Source organism: Hylaeus volcanicus, chromosome 7, assembly GCF_026283585.1.
Source record: "Hylaeus volcanicus isolate JK05 chromosome 7, UHH_iyHylVolc1.0_haploid, whole genome shotgun sequence".
In the NCBI taxonomy this organism is placed as follows: domain Eukaryota; kingdom Metazoa; phylum Arthropoda; class Insecta; order Hymenoptera; family Colletidae; genus Hylaeus; species Hylaeus volcanicus.
Window position 1 is genome coordinate 6046533 of NC_071982.1, and position 11611 is coordinate 6058143.

At 45.7% G+C, this 11611-nt stretch overlaps 1 protein-coding gene across 5 annotated transcripts in view; it reads left to right on the forward strand.

Annotated features, from left to right (window-relative positions):
• LOC128879711 (uncharacterized) overlaps positions 1-11611 on the forward strand; it is a 30354-nt gene that overhangs the window by 11690 nt on the left and 7053 nt on the right. The window contains exon 1 of one of the 5 annotated variants that reach the window (XM_054129116.1): positions 3184-4233. The exons of 3 other annotated variants lie outside the window; for them this stretch is intronic. In XM_054129116.1, the coding sequence (XP_053985091.1) occupies positions 4188-4233 (46 nt within the window). In that variant the 5' untranslated portion in view covers positions 3184-4187. Of the gene's footprint in view, positions 1-3183; positions 4234-5504; positions 5650-11611 lie in introns of those variants that run through there. One more of the 5 variants, XM_054129117.1, reaches the window with a different exon arrangement.

Here is an 11611-nt window from a genome sequence, read left to right on the forward strand (position 1 = left end):
ATTCACTGACCACTGTTCAAGTGAGGGAATCTTGCCCGATGTCTATGTCTTTGGAATTCTATTGCACGTTTCATTTACGTCAGTCAATCATTCACAGCGATCAAAACTGTACTGACCTCTGTTTGACAAGATTCCCCTACCAGATCTATCGACAAGTAGTCGACATATTATTTCTGGATTCGTCTAGTAGAAATATGAAAATGAATCGGACCCTAGGAAGTTTAAGGCTGCGAGCGTGGCAGTCCTGGCACGCCAGTTCTTCCCACCACAAATAGACATCGTACACTAGATCCGCGCGTCGAATTCGCGGCGAACTATTTTCGAAACTTGGCCAAACGCGGCAAGTTTGCCCAGCCGGCAACCGCCTGCGCGTCCAGTTCCAGTCATTCGAGCTTTGCCACGCCAATTTCGCGATATCTTTCTTCGTCAGTTTACGGGTGAACGTCCACTTTGAACCGTCCGTAACCTTTGAAACAGGATCTAAAGTTAGAGTCGTCTAAACGAGGTCGAATCGGTGCACAGTTTCAGGTGGTTACGAAGGGAAGCTTTTTCTTCAACGTAGCTATTTTTTATTCGGGAGCTTTTATGAATTGTTTTATGAATTTTTGATTCTTCGAGTGGGGTGTGAATATTTCTCGCGATGGATTTGGTGACGTTTCTTGGCGAACTGGGGAGATTTTATCGATGGTAAGTGTGTGCGTATGTGTATGAATGGTCTTTTTTTAAATGAAAGGGGAGTTTGGCAAAGATAATTTTAGTTTTTAGTTTAGAGCAGGCGGGACTCATTTTCTTAATATATTTTAGACCTGATCTGAACACTTGTCTAACAAATCTTTACATAATTTGAGTAACTTCATGTTTTCTGAATTAATTAATAATGAAATAAATGTCCTCCACGAGGAGGTTGAAATTCAGACCTAAAAAAGAGGTGAAAGAAATGTTGAAGAATAAAGAAGTACGTCTCCATTTCGGCAGAGTTATACACAAGAAGCGTATCGAGTCGAGCGTAATGCATAAATGTGAAGGTAAATAAACATCCACGGTGCAAATGCATATATGCTGTTGGCAACCTAGCATCAGTAACGAAAGCTTTAAAACGCGTTCAATATTTTCGTCCTTAGGAATGTCAAATAATCGATAACCGATTTTATTTTCCAAACAATTTAGAACCACGAAAATGAAATATCAATTCGCGATTAAGTATCGTTTAGCGTGTAGTATTTTTTAATTTTATTCCAACGTCGAAGAAACCCGAGAATCGAGTAATTTTCTTAAAATTTGTTTGTCCGCGATGCCAAGAAAAGCTTTGTTTTCACAACGGCCCCCACCCGTGCGTGTATCGTTTGCTCTTTCGAAGCATTGGAACCGCAGATGTCCCTCGTGTGATTTCTTAGAGAACGTTCGACTACGAAAATGTATTTTGAAACTAAAAGCAGTTTCGACACAGGGTTGAAATGTTGACGTTGCGCATAATTTATTAAGGTTCCTCAAAGCTCGATGAATTTCGACAGAAGATCGAAGTCAAAGCAAACACTTCGCGATGTTATATGAAGAATTTTTGAAGTCTCTTGAATTTTAAGAGACTTTTTGTTTTCCATTTATTCTATATTTTTCGTATTTTCCTGCAAGAAGGAATTTCTCCAATAAAATTACTCCCATTAATTAATTAGTAATTGTTCGATGGTTAATGACTGGAATCGTGGCACCATTTTCCATCGAATGGATCGTTCATCAACCCGGACGCTGAAATACCGAGATAATTAAATCAGCCCGTCGGAAAAGCTAGCGAAAACAAAAACATTTCGTTAGCCACGGGTCGGAGCTTTTTCCCCGAGCTTTTGACAGACGTAGCAAGGGGGCAGTGACGTATTAAAGTACCTAGACGTTTCAACGAAATGAGAATTTGTCCAGCTACTGGACACTCGAACCTTTGTCGCAAATCTTCAAACAACTCCACTGTTGATGCCATTGAAACAATATCGTCGTTACATTAAATTTCTCTTAAAAACTATAGTAAGTCCGAAGTCAGCTGGCCGCTCAAGGTCGCCCAGGCGTCATCCCTCTTCCTTATTTCGTTGGCCTCGCCCCCCGACACCTCGCCTGCTCGCAGAAAGCCCCAAGCCAGCCGAATTATTTCGAGCTGTTCGTATAATTGAACCTCTCGAAACTTTTTCGAAGCACTTGAAACGCTCGAGCACGCGGCTTAACCCGGTTTTTTTATCCGAGCCCCTCGCTCGGCTCTCCATCCTTCGGGGCAATCCGCACCTGTATCGTGTTCGCGCGATTAAACGGGGTGGGGCCTGGTTCTCCGGGCGTCGCGCGAAAGCCAGACGCCCGCTTGCGTCACGTCGGATTATTTTCAGGCGATTTAAAAACGCTTGACAGATTACGCTGCAGCGCGAAGAAAACACGCCGCGTCGCGATGAACAAGAAAGAAGAACATTCAGCAATCCTCTTCCACGGGTAAATATTCCCCTCGAAACGTTTTATCGAACTGCTCGTTTGTTAATCATTTCGATCTTCCTGGCGCACGTGACGAGACGCAGGAAAGTCGATATCGATTGGAATACACTTTGTGATTACTTGTGATCCCACGATTACGATGTTTGCGTTACATAGGAATCGTGATGGGTTCACAAAATAAAATTGATACAGCCACGAGACCTTGCGATGTTTTCGTCGCAATCTTTCTGATCCTTGTGACTATTGTGATCCCACGATTGCGACGGTTTCGTTACACAAAAATTGCGATCGATACAAAGCGTGACGGTTTCACAAACTAAAAATGGCGATATAACCCAGAAACATTGCGATGTTTCCATCGCAATAATGACAGCTTCCAAACGGGAGGATCAAAATCCTGGAACTGACCACGCGATGCAGTATGCCAAAACGTCGTGAATAATCCAGACTGCCGAGGAACCACCCTAACAGTTTCGTTCCAAGACCCCCGTGGCGTCGCCCACCAGGAATCCATCCGAGCCACCTCCGACATTTCCGTCTGTACACGTGACGAAAGAATCTTCCTCGAAGCGAGACCCGGCACGCCACACCAGCCACTACAAAAGATTTAAATAGTCGCGCGCGCGGGCGAGAAAGAAGGCGGCGGTTCGAAAGGAGAGGGACGCCAGGCGTCGGCGGTGTTGTGGCCATCCACCAACTAGTTTTCACCGACGACTCAAAACGATCGGCATGCCCCGGCGTCACAACGTGTTCAGATCAGGGAAAGTCATCGTTGCGACGTACTTTGCTGTCGATGAGGGACTTCTCTATTGCCCGAGTGTTCGAAATTTACTTTGCGATGATTGTGACAAGTTGTGATGAATCTACTGCGAGGCAACGACATTTGTGGCGGTTGTAGCATTAGCAAAAGACTGTTGCAACGATTTTAATATACCCAAGGGTGTCCTTCGACGATTTGTGATGATCGCAGCACAGATAAGAAGCCTTGCGAGAGTTCCATAGTCACGTGAAATCCTCTTGCGGTGATTGCAGTCTCAATCGTCAACTGTCAACATCGAAAAATAAAAGAATCAGCAAGCCACGCTAGCACTCCGAGTCGGAAACTAGTGAGCAAACTCTCCCAGAAGTTAAAGTGCAAACACCCCTCAGCGGTTCGGTACTGAGACGAACTAATAGCGCGACGTTCGCCCCTGACGCCGTTCGCCAGGCGCGGAGAGATTTAGAGCAAGGACGCGGCGTCATTAAGTAACTCTGTTTCGACGTCGAGCGAAATGAATGGGTTGCACGTTGCGGGAGATCGCCGATCCATCAGACGAAACTGCATATTCCACGTCCGTGGAATTCGTGGCGGCGATGACGTACAGCCGCGCCATCTCGCGGACCCTGTTCGTCGACGGAACCCCCGCGCACGTAATTTAAACTCGTCGGACGCGGAACGGCGAGCGTTCAACGTGTTCTGAAACGTGACATCGTCAGCTGGGAAGCGAATATATTATTTTCGGTGAAAGTAAATATTGATTCGGAGGTGGTTGAATCGCTCCATTGTTAGGGCGGCGATGGTCAGCGGCGACGGGTGCGCATCGGCGCGCCATCTCGCGGATCCTTCACGCGAACTCTGAGCTCTCGTAGTGCTTGTTTAACGACTCTCGTGCTGGAACGACTCGCCGAATCGGATGTGAACCAAGAGTCGTCAGCGGAGAGATGGACAGACGGAGGCAGCCACTATGCACAGAAGAGAAAGGGGAAGAAGCAGGCACGATGAAAAAGGGAGTACGTTCCAGAATATTCTATCGCTGAGATTTCGGGTATCGAATGGGAGGAGGTAGCGATACTTCAAAGGAATGTAAAAAATTGAACGTGTCCGGTTGGAGCAGAAATTCTCCTCTCACGGAAATTTCAATTCTACTTTAACCCTTCGGTTGAATAATTAAAAAATCTCCGCCATCTCCTCCTAAAAAAGTAACCTTTTTCCTCTAACGAATCTCGGATATATGTCACGTTCTTCTCTCAAAAGACCCCCGTCGGTTAGGCTCGTTTTTCCCGCGGGCGGTTTTTCCCCGAGAGAAGAAACTGGCCGCAACGCGGAAAACCGTCCGAACTAATTCGGAAAAGCTGCGGGATACGCTTGAAAGTGCAAGAAACTGGCTTTCATGCTCGGCCTAACGGTGCTTGCCTCGCGAAGACGCTTTATGGAAAAAGTTTTTAATATTCTCTCTGCTTCGCTCTCGCCCCGCCCTTTCGCCGCCCCGCACTCCCCTCCTCCACTCACTCCAGCCCCCTCTTCTCGGCGTTGGCTCGCGAAAAAACGAGGACGCGATAATGACCACCGAGCACAGGTGGATATGATTTTCGTCGATAGAATCTACGCGACTTCTTCCTTTCTCGACGACAGAGATATCATTTGATCGTGAACGGCGGGGGGAAGGAGGAGGAGGAGGAGGAGGAGGATGATTTCTCGTGGAAATGCCGAAAGGAGAAAGAGATAAAAGTGTCGGCGAGCACCGCTTCTTCCTGGATATTAGAACCCTCGACCGGTTTGGACCAGCTTCCTATCGGGGGTTGAGGGTCGATCCACGAATTCCCGTTTTGCAACTTGCAATTTATTTCCAAGCATATTATTGCACGATCAATCTTGATCAATTTTCTTACCAATTATTTATTATAAATATAAGCGAGGAGAATTTAACTCATGGGCGATAGTGGTTCAAACAAGCTGATCCGCTCATAAATAAATAAATTTATTATCGCTCGCATATACCAGGCTAATTAAAAATTGCTACGAAATTGCTACCGTAAGATTTACGAATAAATCCAACCCAACGATTGAATCCTTGATTATTTGGAAAAATGTCAAATAAAATACTGGAGGCGTTAGACGTCGAAGGATTAAGCGATAATAAAATTCGCAAACCATCGTCGAAATCAGATTACGCGCCCAGCTTTCGGGCGAAGCAACGCCGAGAGTCGCGCTCGCAGTCGCGTTGCGAAAGCACGTGACTGCACTAGCAAAATTAGCATACGCCGGGAAAAGCGATCCGGCGCCGCGATCGCCAGAAACGCGGGTTGACAACGCGACAATGAACCGCCGCTCCTGAAGAGGAGGCATCGAGACGCCGGAAGAGGCTACAAACCGCTCCGAAAACCGCGGGAAAGATCGAGTGATTTAAATTCGACGGATGCAAGACAGTGAGTAAACGACGCGTGTGAAAGCTCGTGGGGAAATATCAGGTGCGCGGGGAAGGGAGGGCAGGGTGCGTTGTGTAAATTTCTTCTGCAAAGGTGAGGGAGTAATTGAAATGGTGTTTCATTAGTAAAAGATTCTAAGTCCTTAAATGAAAATTGGCGACCTGGAGTTTTTATTTCGTGGGAATAATAATGGTCCACGAAAATCGAACGTGGTGTATTCGTCGAAGGAATGTGGAAGGAAGTAGTCGCGATAGACGCGAGGAATTCGGTTAGGTTCCGTGTTAATTGTCATGGTGGAACGTCGCGTAGTCTTGAATTAGTAAATTGAAGGTCTTCGTAGTCCCGAACAGAGGCACGATTGTAATCTTGCCAAGAGCGGAGAGACGTTATAATATTGTAACGGTGACTAATTTTAGCGACAATGGGAATGGGTTTTTCGGCTGACGCGATTAGTCATCGACTAACAACTAGCTGGAACTGCACACTCGTTGCGAATCTCGGATTATTATTATCAAACTCGTACGTCGCATATTTTTTCTCTTCGAGATATCTGGTGGGGCAACAATTTTAAAATCTTGCCCGATGTCTATGTCTTTGCAATTCTATTGCACGTTTCATTTATTTCAGTTAATCATTCATAGTGACCAAAAATGTACTGACCACTGTTCAAGTGAGGGAATCTTGCCCCTTCAAAGTTTACGTCTTTGCAATTCTATTGCACATTTCATCTATTTAATCCAATCATTCATAGTGACCAAAAATGTACTGACCACTGTTCAAGACAGGGAATCTTGCTTATTGCTGGAATATTGCTTGATTCGAAATTTCCAAGATCAAAATCACAGCAGATCGTAAAAGAGCGATAGCATGTACAGTAGTTGTATAGTCTCAACGAGTAACTATATATCACCACATTTTCCAAACGTAACCCCACGAATAATCTTCAAAGCCAACCAGCAAAATTTTCGCGCGAGACCAAAGCATCAATTGGCATGTTTTCCAAAAGCCCAACCGTTCGCCTCCAAAGCCGCGTCGCTGGAATTTAGTGCACAGTTCACGGCGCCCCGCTACATCATCATCTTCAAAAATAATTCAGGTCGCGCAATTGCTCGCAAAAGCAGGCGAGAATATCCTGACCTCGAAACCGCGTTAATTTTCCTCGTACAGTCGACAGAATTTTTCCCATCAAAGCCGCGTTTTCCGCGCGACGGATGCCGTTTCCGCTCCCATCGAAACGGCCGTCTCAATTCGCGCCCTTTTGGAAACCGAACTCGCTGGCGCGAACGGCACACGAATCGCGCTCGCGGCAACGTGAACCTTTTGCCAGTCTTTTAAGCTCGGGCTCGCGTCAAGCGTAAAAACAGCGCGGCTTTTACGAGTCGCGAAAGCGACCACTCCAACAGTGAAAACGCGTTGTCTCTGGCTGGCCGCGTCGAGAGGACCGGTTTTCGCGCGTTTTTAAACTGCGACTCCAAGACGGACAAACGAATGTTTTTCTGTGGGTACGCGTCAGGACGCTATTGGTGAAAACTGTTAGAAATTCGTCGACCTTCGAAAACAGGGAGCATCGGTGAATATTAACTGTAAAATTGTGTGCGGTTGTAATTATAGAGTGAGTTTTTCGATGAAATAGATCTTCGTTAATATTTTCGTGGTGGAAACTTTTTCAATAATTACATTCTTATCAATATTTTCCAGCTGGTAGGTACTTGCGTGGGAATTTTCCGAGTGACCTACTCGTCAACTAATCGATTTTCTGGGTAGCTAACTAGTCATCGATTCATTAATTTTTCGGATGACGTGTTACTCATGAATTCATCAATCTCCAAAGCAAGTAGCTACTAATCTGAGTAGCTTACTACTTATCGGTGTATTTTCTAAAGTAAACCTACCCCTCGATAACTTTTCCAATTGATCAGCTACTCACTATCATATTACAGAATTTTCCAATTAACCAGCTACTCGAGAACGAACCACACCGCAAACTAAAGCCAACGACCAGCTTTCCACTTTGACGGGAGCACCACTTACAATCAGAATTACCCACCCACCCATCCCCACAAACCACGGAATGGGTGAAACTTCGAAGGCCCCGCACGTGGTTCCCAGGCTTCCCTATAAGTCGCGACACGTCATTGGAAATTCGAACGGTCGCCAAGCCAAAATAATTCACTCGCCGTCAATTCGAAACAGCAACACAGCGCTTACAAGGGGTTGAAAGGGACTTCCCATTGGACTTCCCCTTCGAATTTCCGGCGCATTTAGGCGAGAAAGTTTATTTCCAAGTTCGACGCTGAAAAGCACCCGCTGCGACGAAATAATTTCGCGCGGAGGCCAGAAAATAATAACGCCGGCGGTCGATTTCGAATTCACCTGGAACTTCGGGGGCCGCTTAATGCGCTGGGGGATAATAGAGAGTTGAGAGTTTCGCTTATAAATTTATAGCATCTGTTTCCCGCGAAAGCACGCGATAACGAAATTGTCGCTCGAAGCTAGGGACGAAGACGATAGGAAACTCTCGTCCAGATTAGAATTTCGGACGTCGAATAGAAATGGAGCAATTTTTTAATCAGCGTTGTTGTCAATAATTAATTCCCCGACTGATTACCTAGCTACCAATGAATTTTCCAAGCAAGTAGCTACTCAAGAGTAAATTTTCCCCTCAAATAGTATTTCCAAATGAAATACCTACTCATCAATCTATTCACCAGCTGATCATTTATCCATAAATAAATTGTGAAGCTCGCTATTATTCAAAATCTCTAAGCAACCAATCATTAATTGACAAACTTTCCAAAACCCAAATCCATCGAAACAATGTTCGGTGTGCAAACAGTTGAAGTAGGAAGACAAATGGATTCCACTTTCTTGGGGTCTCCGTTCACGCCTCGCCAAACGTTAAATGTTCAATGAAAGATTCGCGTCGCGACACGTTACAAACGTTTTCCGTGAACGACGCTGTCGTGCGTCCGAGCATGAGCTCTTCGAGGTTAAAAATACCAGAGATGGTAATTATTCAAAGGCATGCGAGTGGATATTTTGACGTGGTCATGCACAGAGACGTCATCGAGCGTTCTATGGAACTCCGTGTCCGGGAATACATATCTCGTCTACCGGGTGATTCATTTAAAATATACCTCGATAAAGTGTGATCTCGAAACGTGTGTTAAAACATTTTACGGAAACTATTCGAGTAGATTTTTTGATATTTTTTTTTTTTAACGAAAACTACACGGTGGATTGAAATGAAACTTTTAGTGCTCATCGTTGTACCTGCTAAGGTCACGCGTGAATTTTTTTGCGTACCTTGTTGCAATAGTTATTTATTGAGTTATTTGTTGTTAAATAAACGGTACAACGAGAATCATTTAAGTTATTGCCTTGCATGTAACGAAACCGTTCGATAATAATAACAACAGTAATAAAGTTTGGAGAACAATGAAATCAGTTTGACTAAAATAAAATCGCAACGTTTCGTTTAGAGTTCCGTCAACAAATCATTGACACTTCGCGCCGGGACACCCAGTACACTCACGACGGCGATAATTTAGTGTCAGAGCTCTTGTGGCCGTAAAACTAGCGCGTGCAGGAATACCTCGAAGCCTGTCTGCTGTTCGAAACCATAAACAACGATCTCTTATTTCGACGACGTCGGGCGACGCCTGTGTCTGTCGCCCCTAGCTTCGTTCCTCGCAGTTCCAACCAACCCAAACAATACAATACCTCCCACGAAAGAAGGCTCTGTTGTGCCTAGGCTCAAAAACGTCGCTTCTGGTGACTGCATCACCTGTCAGAGGAGTTGGAGGCCGTGAGGAGTGAGGGTTCAATCCTAAAATCTGAAGGGACACGTCTGGGGGGAGACTAGAGGTCTAAATCTGAGTAATGCATTATTTTCAAATAAAGGAGTCACTTTCTAGGCCTAGAGGCCTCTACTCTAACCGTGTCATCACCTATCAGACACTTATTATCCATGGGGATTGAAACCTGACACCCAAATGGACCCTAACAGGGACCTGAGCGTCTAGACCTGCGCGATAGAGAATTTTTAACTAACGGTATGTCTTCACGAGGCTGGAAACGTCAGAGGACCTCCAAGATATGATGTCCGATCCTGGAACTCGTGGTCTAGCAGGAAACCGGACGTCTCCGCGAGCATCGAGACAGGAAATAGCCCGCAATTTACGAGCCCTGGAAGTAACCAGCGACTACACGGAACGTTCGTCATCCTGTCGATGGAACAACCGCCTGGAGGCGATGGTCGTACGTGTACGCGACTCCGTTAGAAAAAGTCAAGCAGCTTGGACCAAACCTGAAGATAGTCTCGGGAGACACGAGGCGAGGATTAAGTAGACGAAGGGAGGCAAAGGTTGCTCTGTGTTTCAAGGAAGGGCTCGTAGTACATCTATCGACGTACTTCTGCAACCGCCTGGGGGCTTCGAAGGCATCTGGAGCCAAAATATATGGTTCCGCGAAGGTGAGCGCCACCTTCGGAACAAGGATGAAAACAAACGACACCAAAAAGAAAATTGAATTACGCATTGCTCGCTTTCTTGAGACTTCGAGAGTTTCAGAGAAGCTCGAAGGTACAGAGTGCTCCAAAACTGAAGGGTTCACTCCGTGGAGTGAATGAGAGTACGTCTTCGCTTTACGATGCTTCCAGCACCATAAACGTCGGCAATTTAACGGACACATTCTGCCTCTTAAAACAGAGAGACATAATAAACAAGCGGCGCGTAAAAGTGTCATTAATCCGGGTCGTGTATACATTCGCTAGTGAAAGTGGGTGGGTTAAATTCTCTGAATTAACCAAACATTCTAGGAAACTTAATCCCTTCTCTTAGGTGGCCTCAACGCGTAGTTATCAACAGCAGATGATGGTGGGTGGATAGGTTCATCGCTGTGTAATGCTCTTGAGAAAATAAACGAACTTTCAGTTAGACAACAATATCTATCAAGCTCAGCAATTCGGAATCCAACGTACGTGCCCCGAGTTTTACGTCCCAGTTCCAAAGGATCGATCGTTCCGCGAAGACCTCGATGAAAACAACCGCGGTGACTCCCGTCGATGCAACAACAGGACATCCACCGGACGTCATCGGTTAATTACACACTCGGTGGGAACCTGGGGGCTCGGGAGCTCATAATCGAACGCGATGCGGCCGTCTGCCAACGGCCAAAATTAGATCACTCCGATATCCCGTGTAAATTATCACGATCGAGCTCGTCGAGGCATCCGCGATCGCTTCGCGGAAACTCGTGGAATCGATTACCGTAATGCTGATCGCCTTTCGTATTTATAACCCGCATTAATCAACTAGTCGCCTTCTGCGAGAAGATCGACGCGCTCCGTCGAGCATCGAGGACGCCGGTGCTGCGTCGAGGATGATGAATAGTGGTTGAAATCGTTGTGTGCGGTTGCGAGGTCTAAGGATGTTGAGAACTTTGTTTGGACAAGATAGAGAGGTGGATGAAAGAAGCTAGAACAAAAGCTAGATAGCTTTGATTATCTTGACAATTCGATAGGGAGAGACTGCGGGACCTTGAAAGGGAAAGGTATAAACGCTGGGCACTGATAGCAAATGTTTATATAAGATTAGTATTTAAGGCTAGAAGGATAGCTTTGATTACTTTGCGACAGCTCGGTCGGGACCGGCGAGCTGTTTATTTCGAAACAGGTGTGCTATTCGGCTCGACTTTATTCCTGAGCGTGACGAGGAGGAGAACCCGTAGATAAAAAAAGGGGGTTCGGTGTAGCGGCAAACTATAAAGTGATCGCTCGGGCAAGAGTGTTGTGCTTTGGAGAATGACAGAGGATAACACGCTTTCTCATTTTAGCGCTAGTAAAATCGAACAAATGGAATGTATATGTCCAATTAACAGTAGTATTTCGGAGAATATACACGCCAGAGAGAGAGAGAGAGAGAGAGAGAGAGAGAGAGAGAGAGAGAGAGAGAGAGAGAGA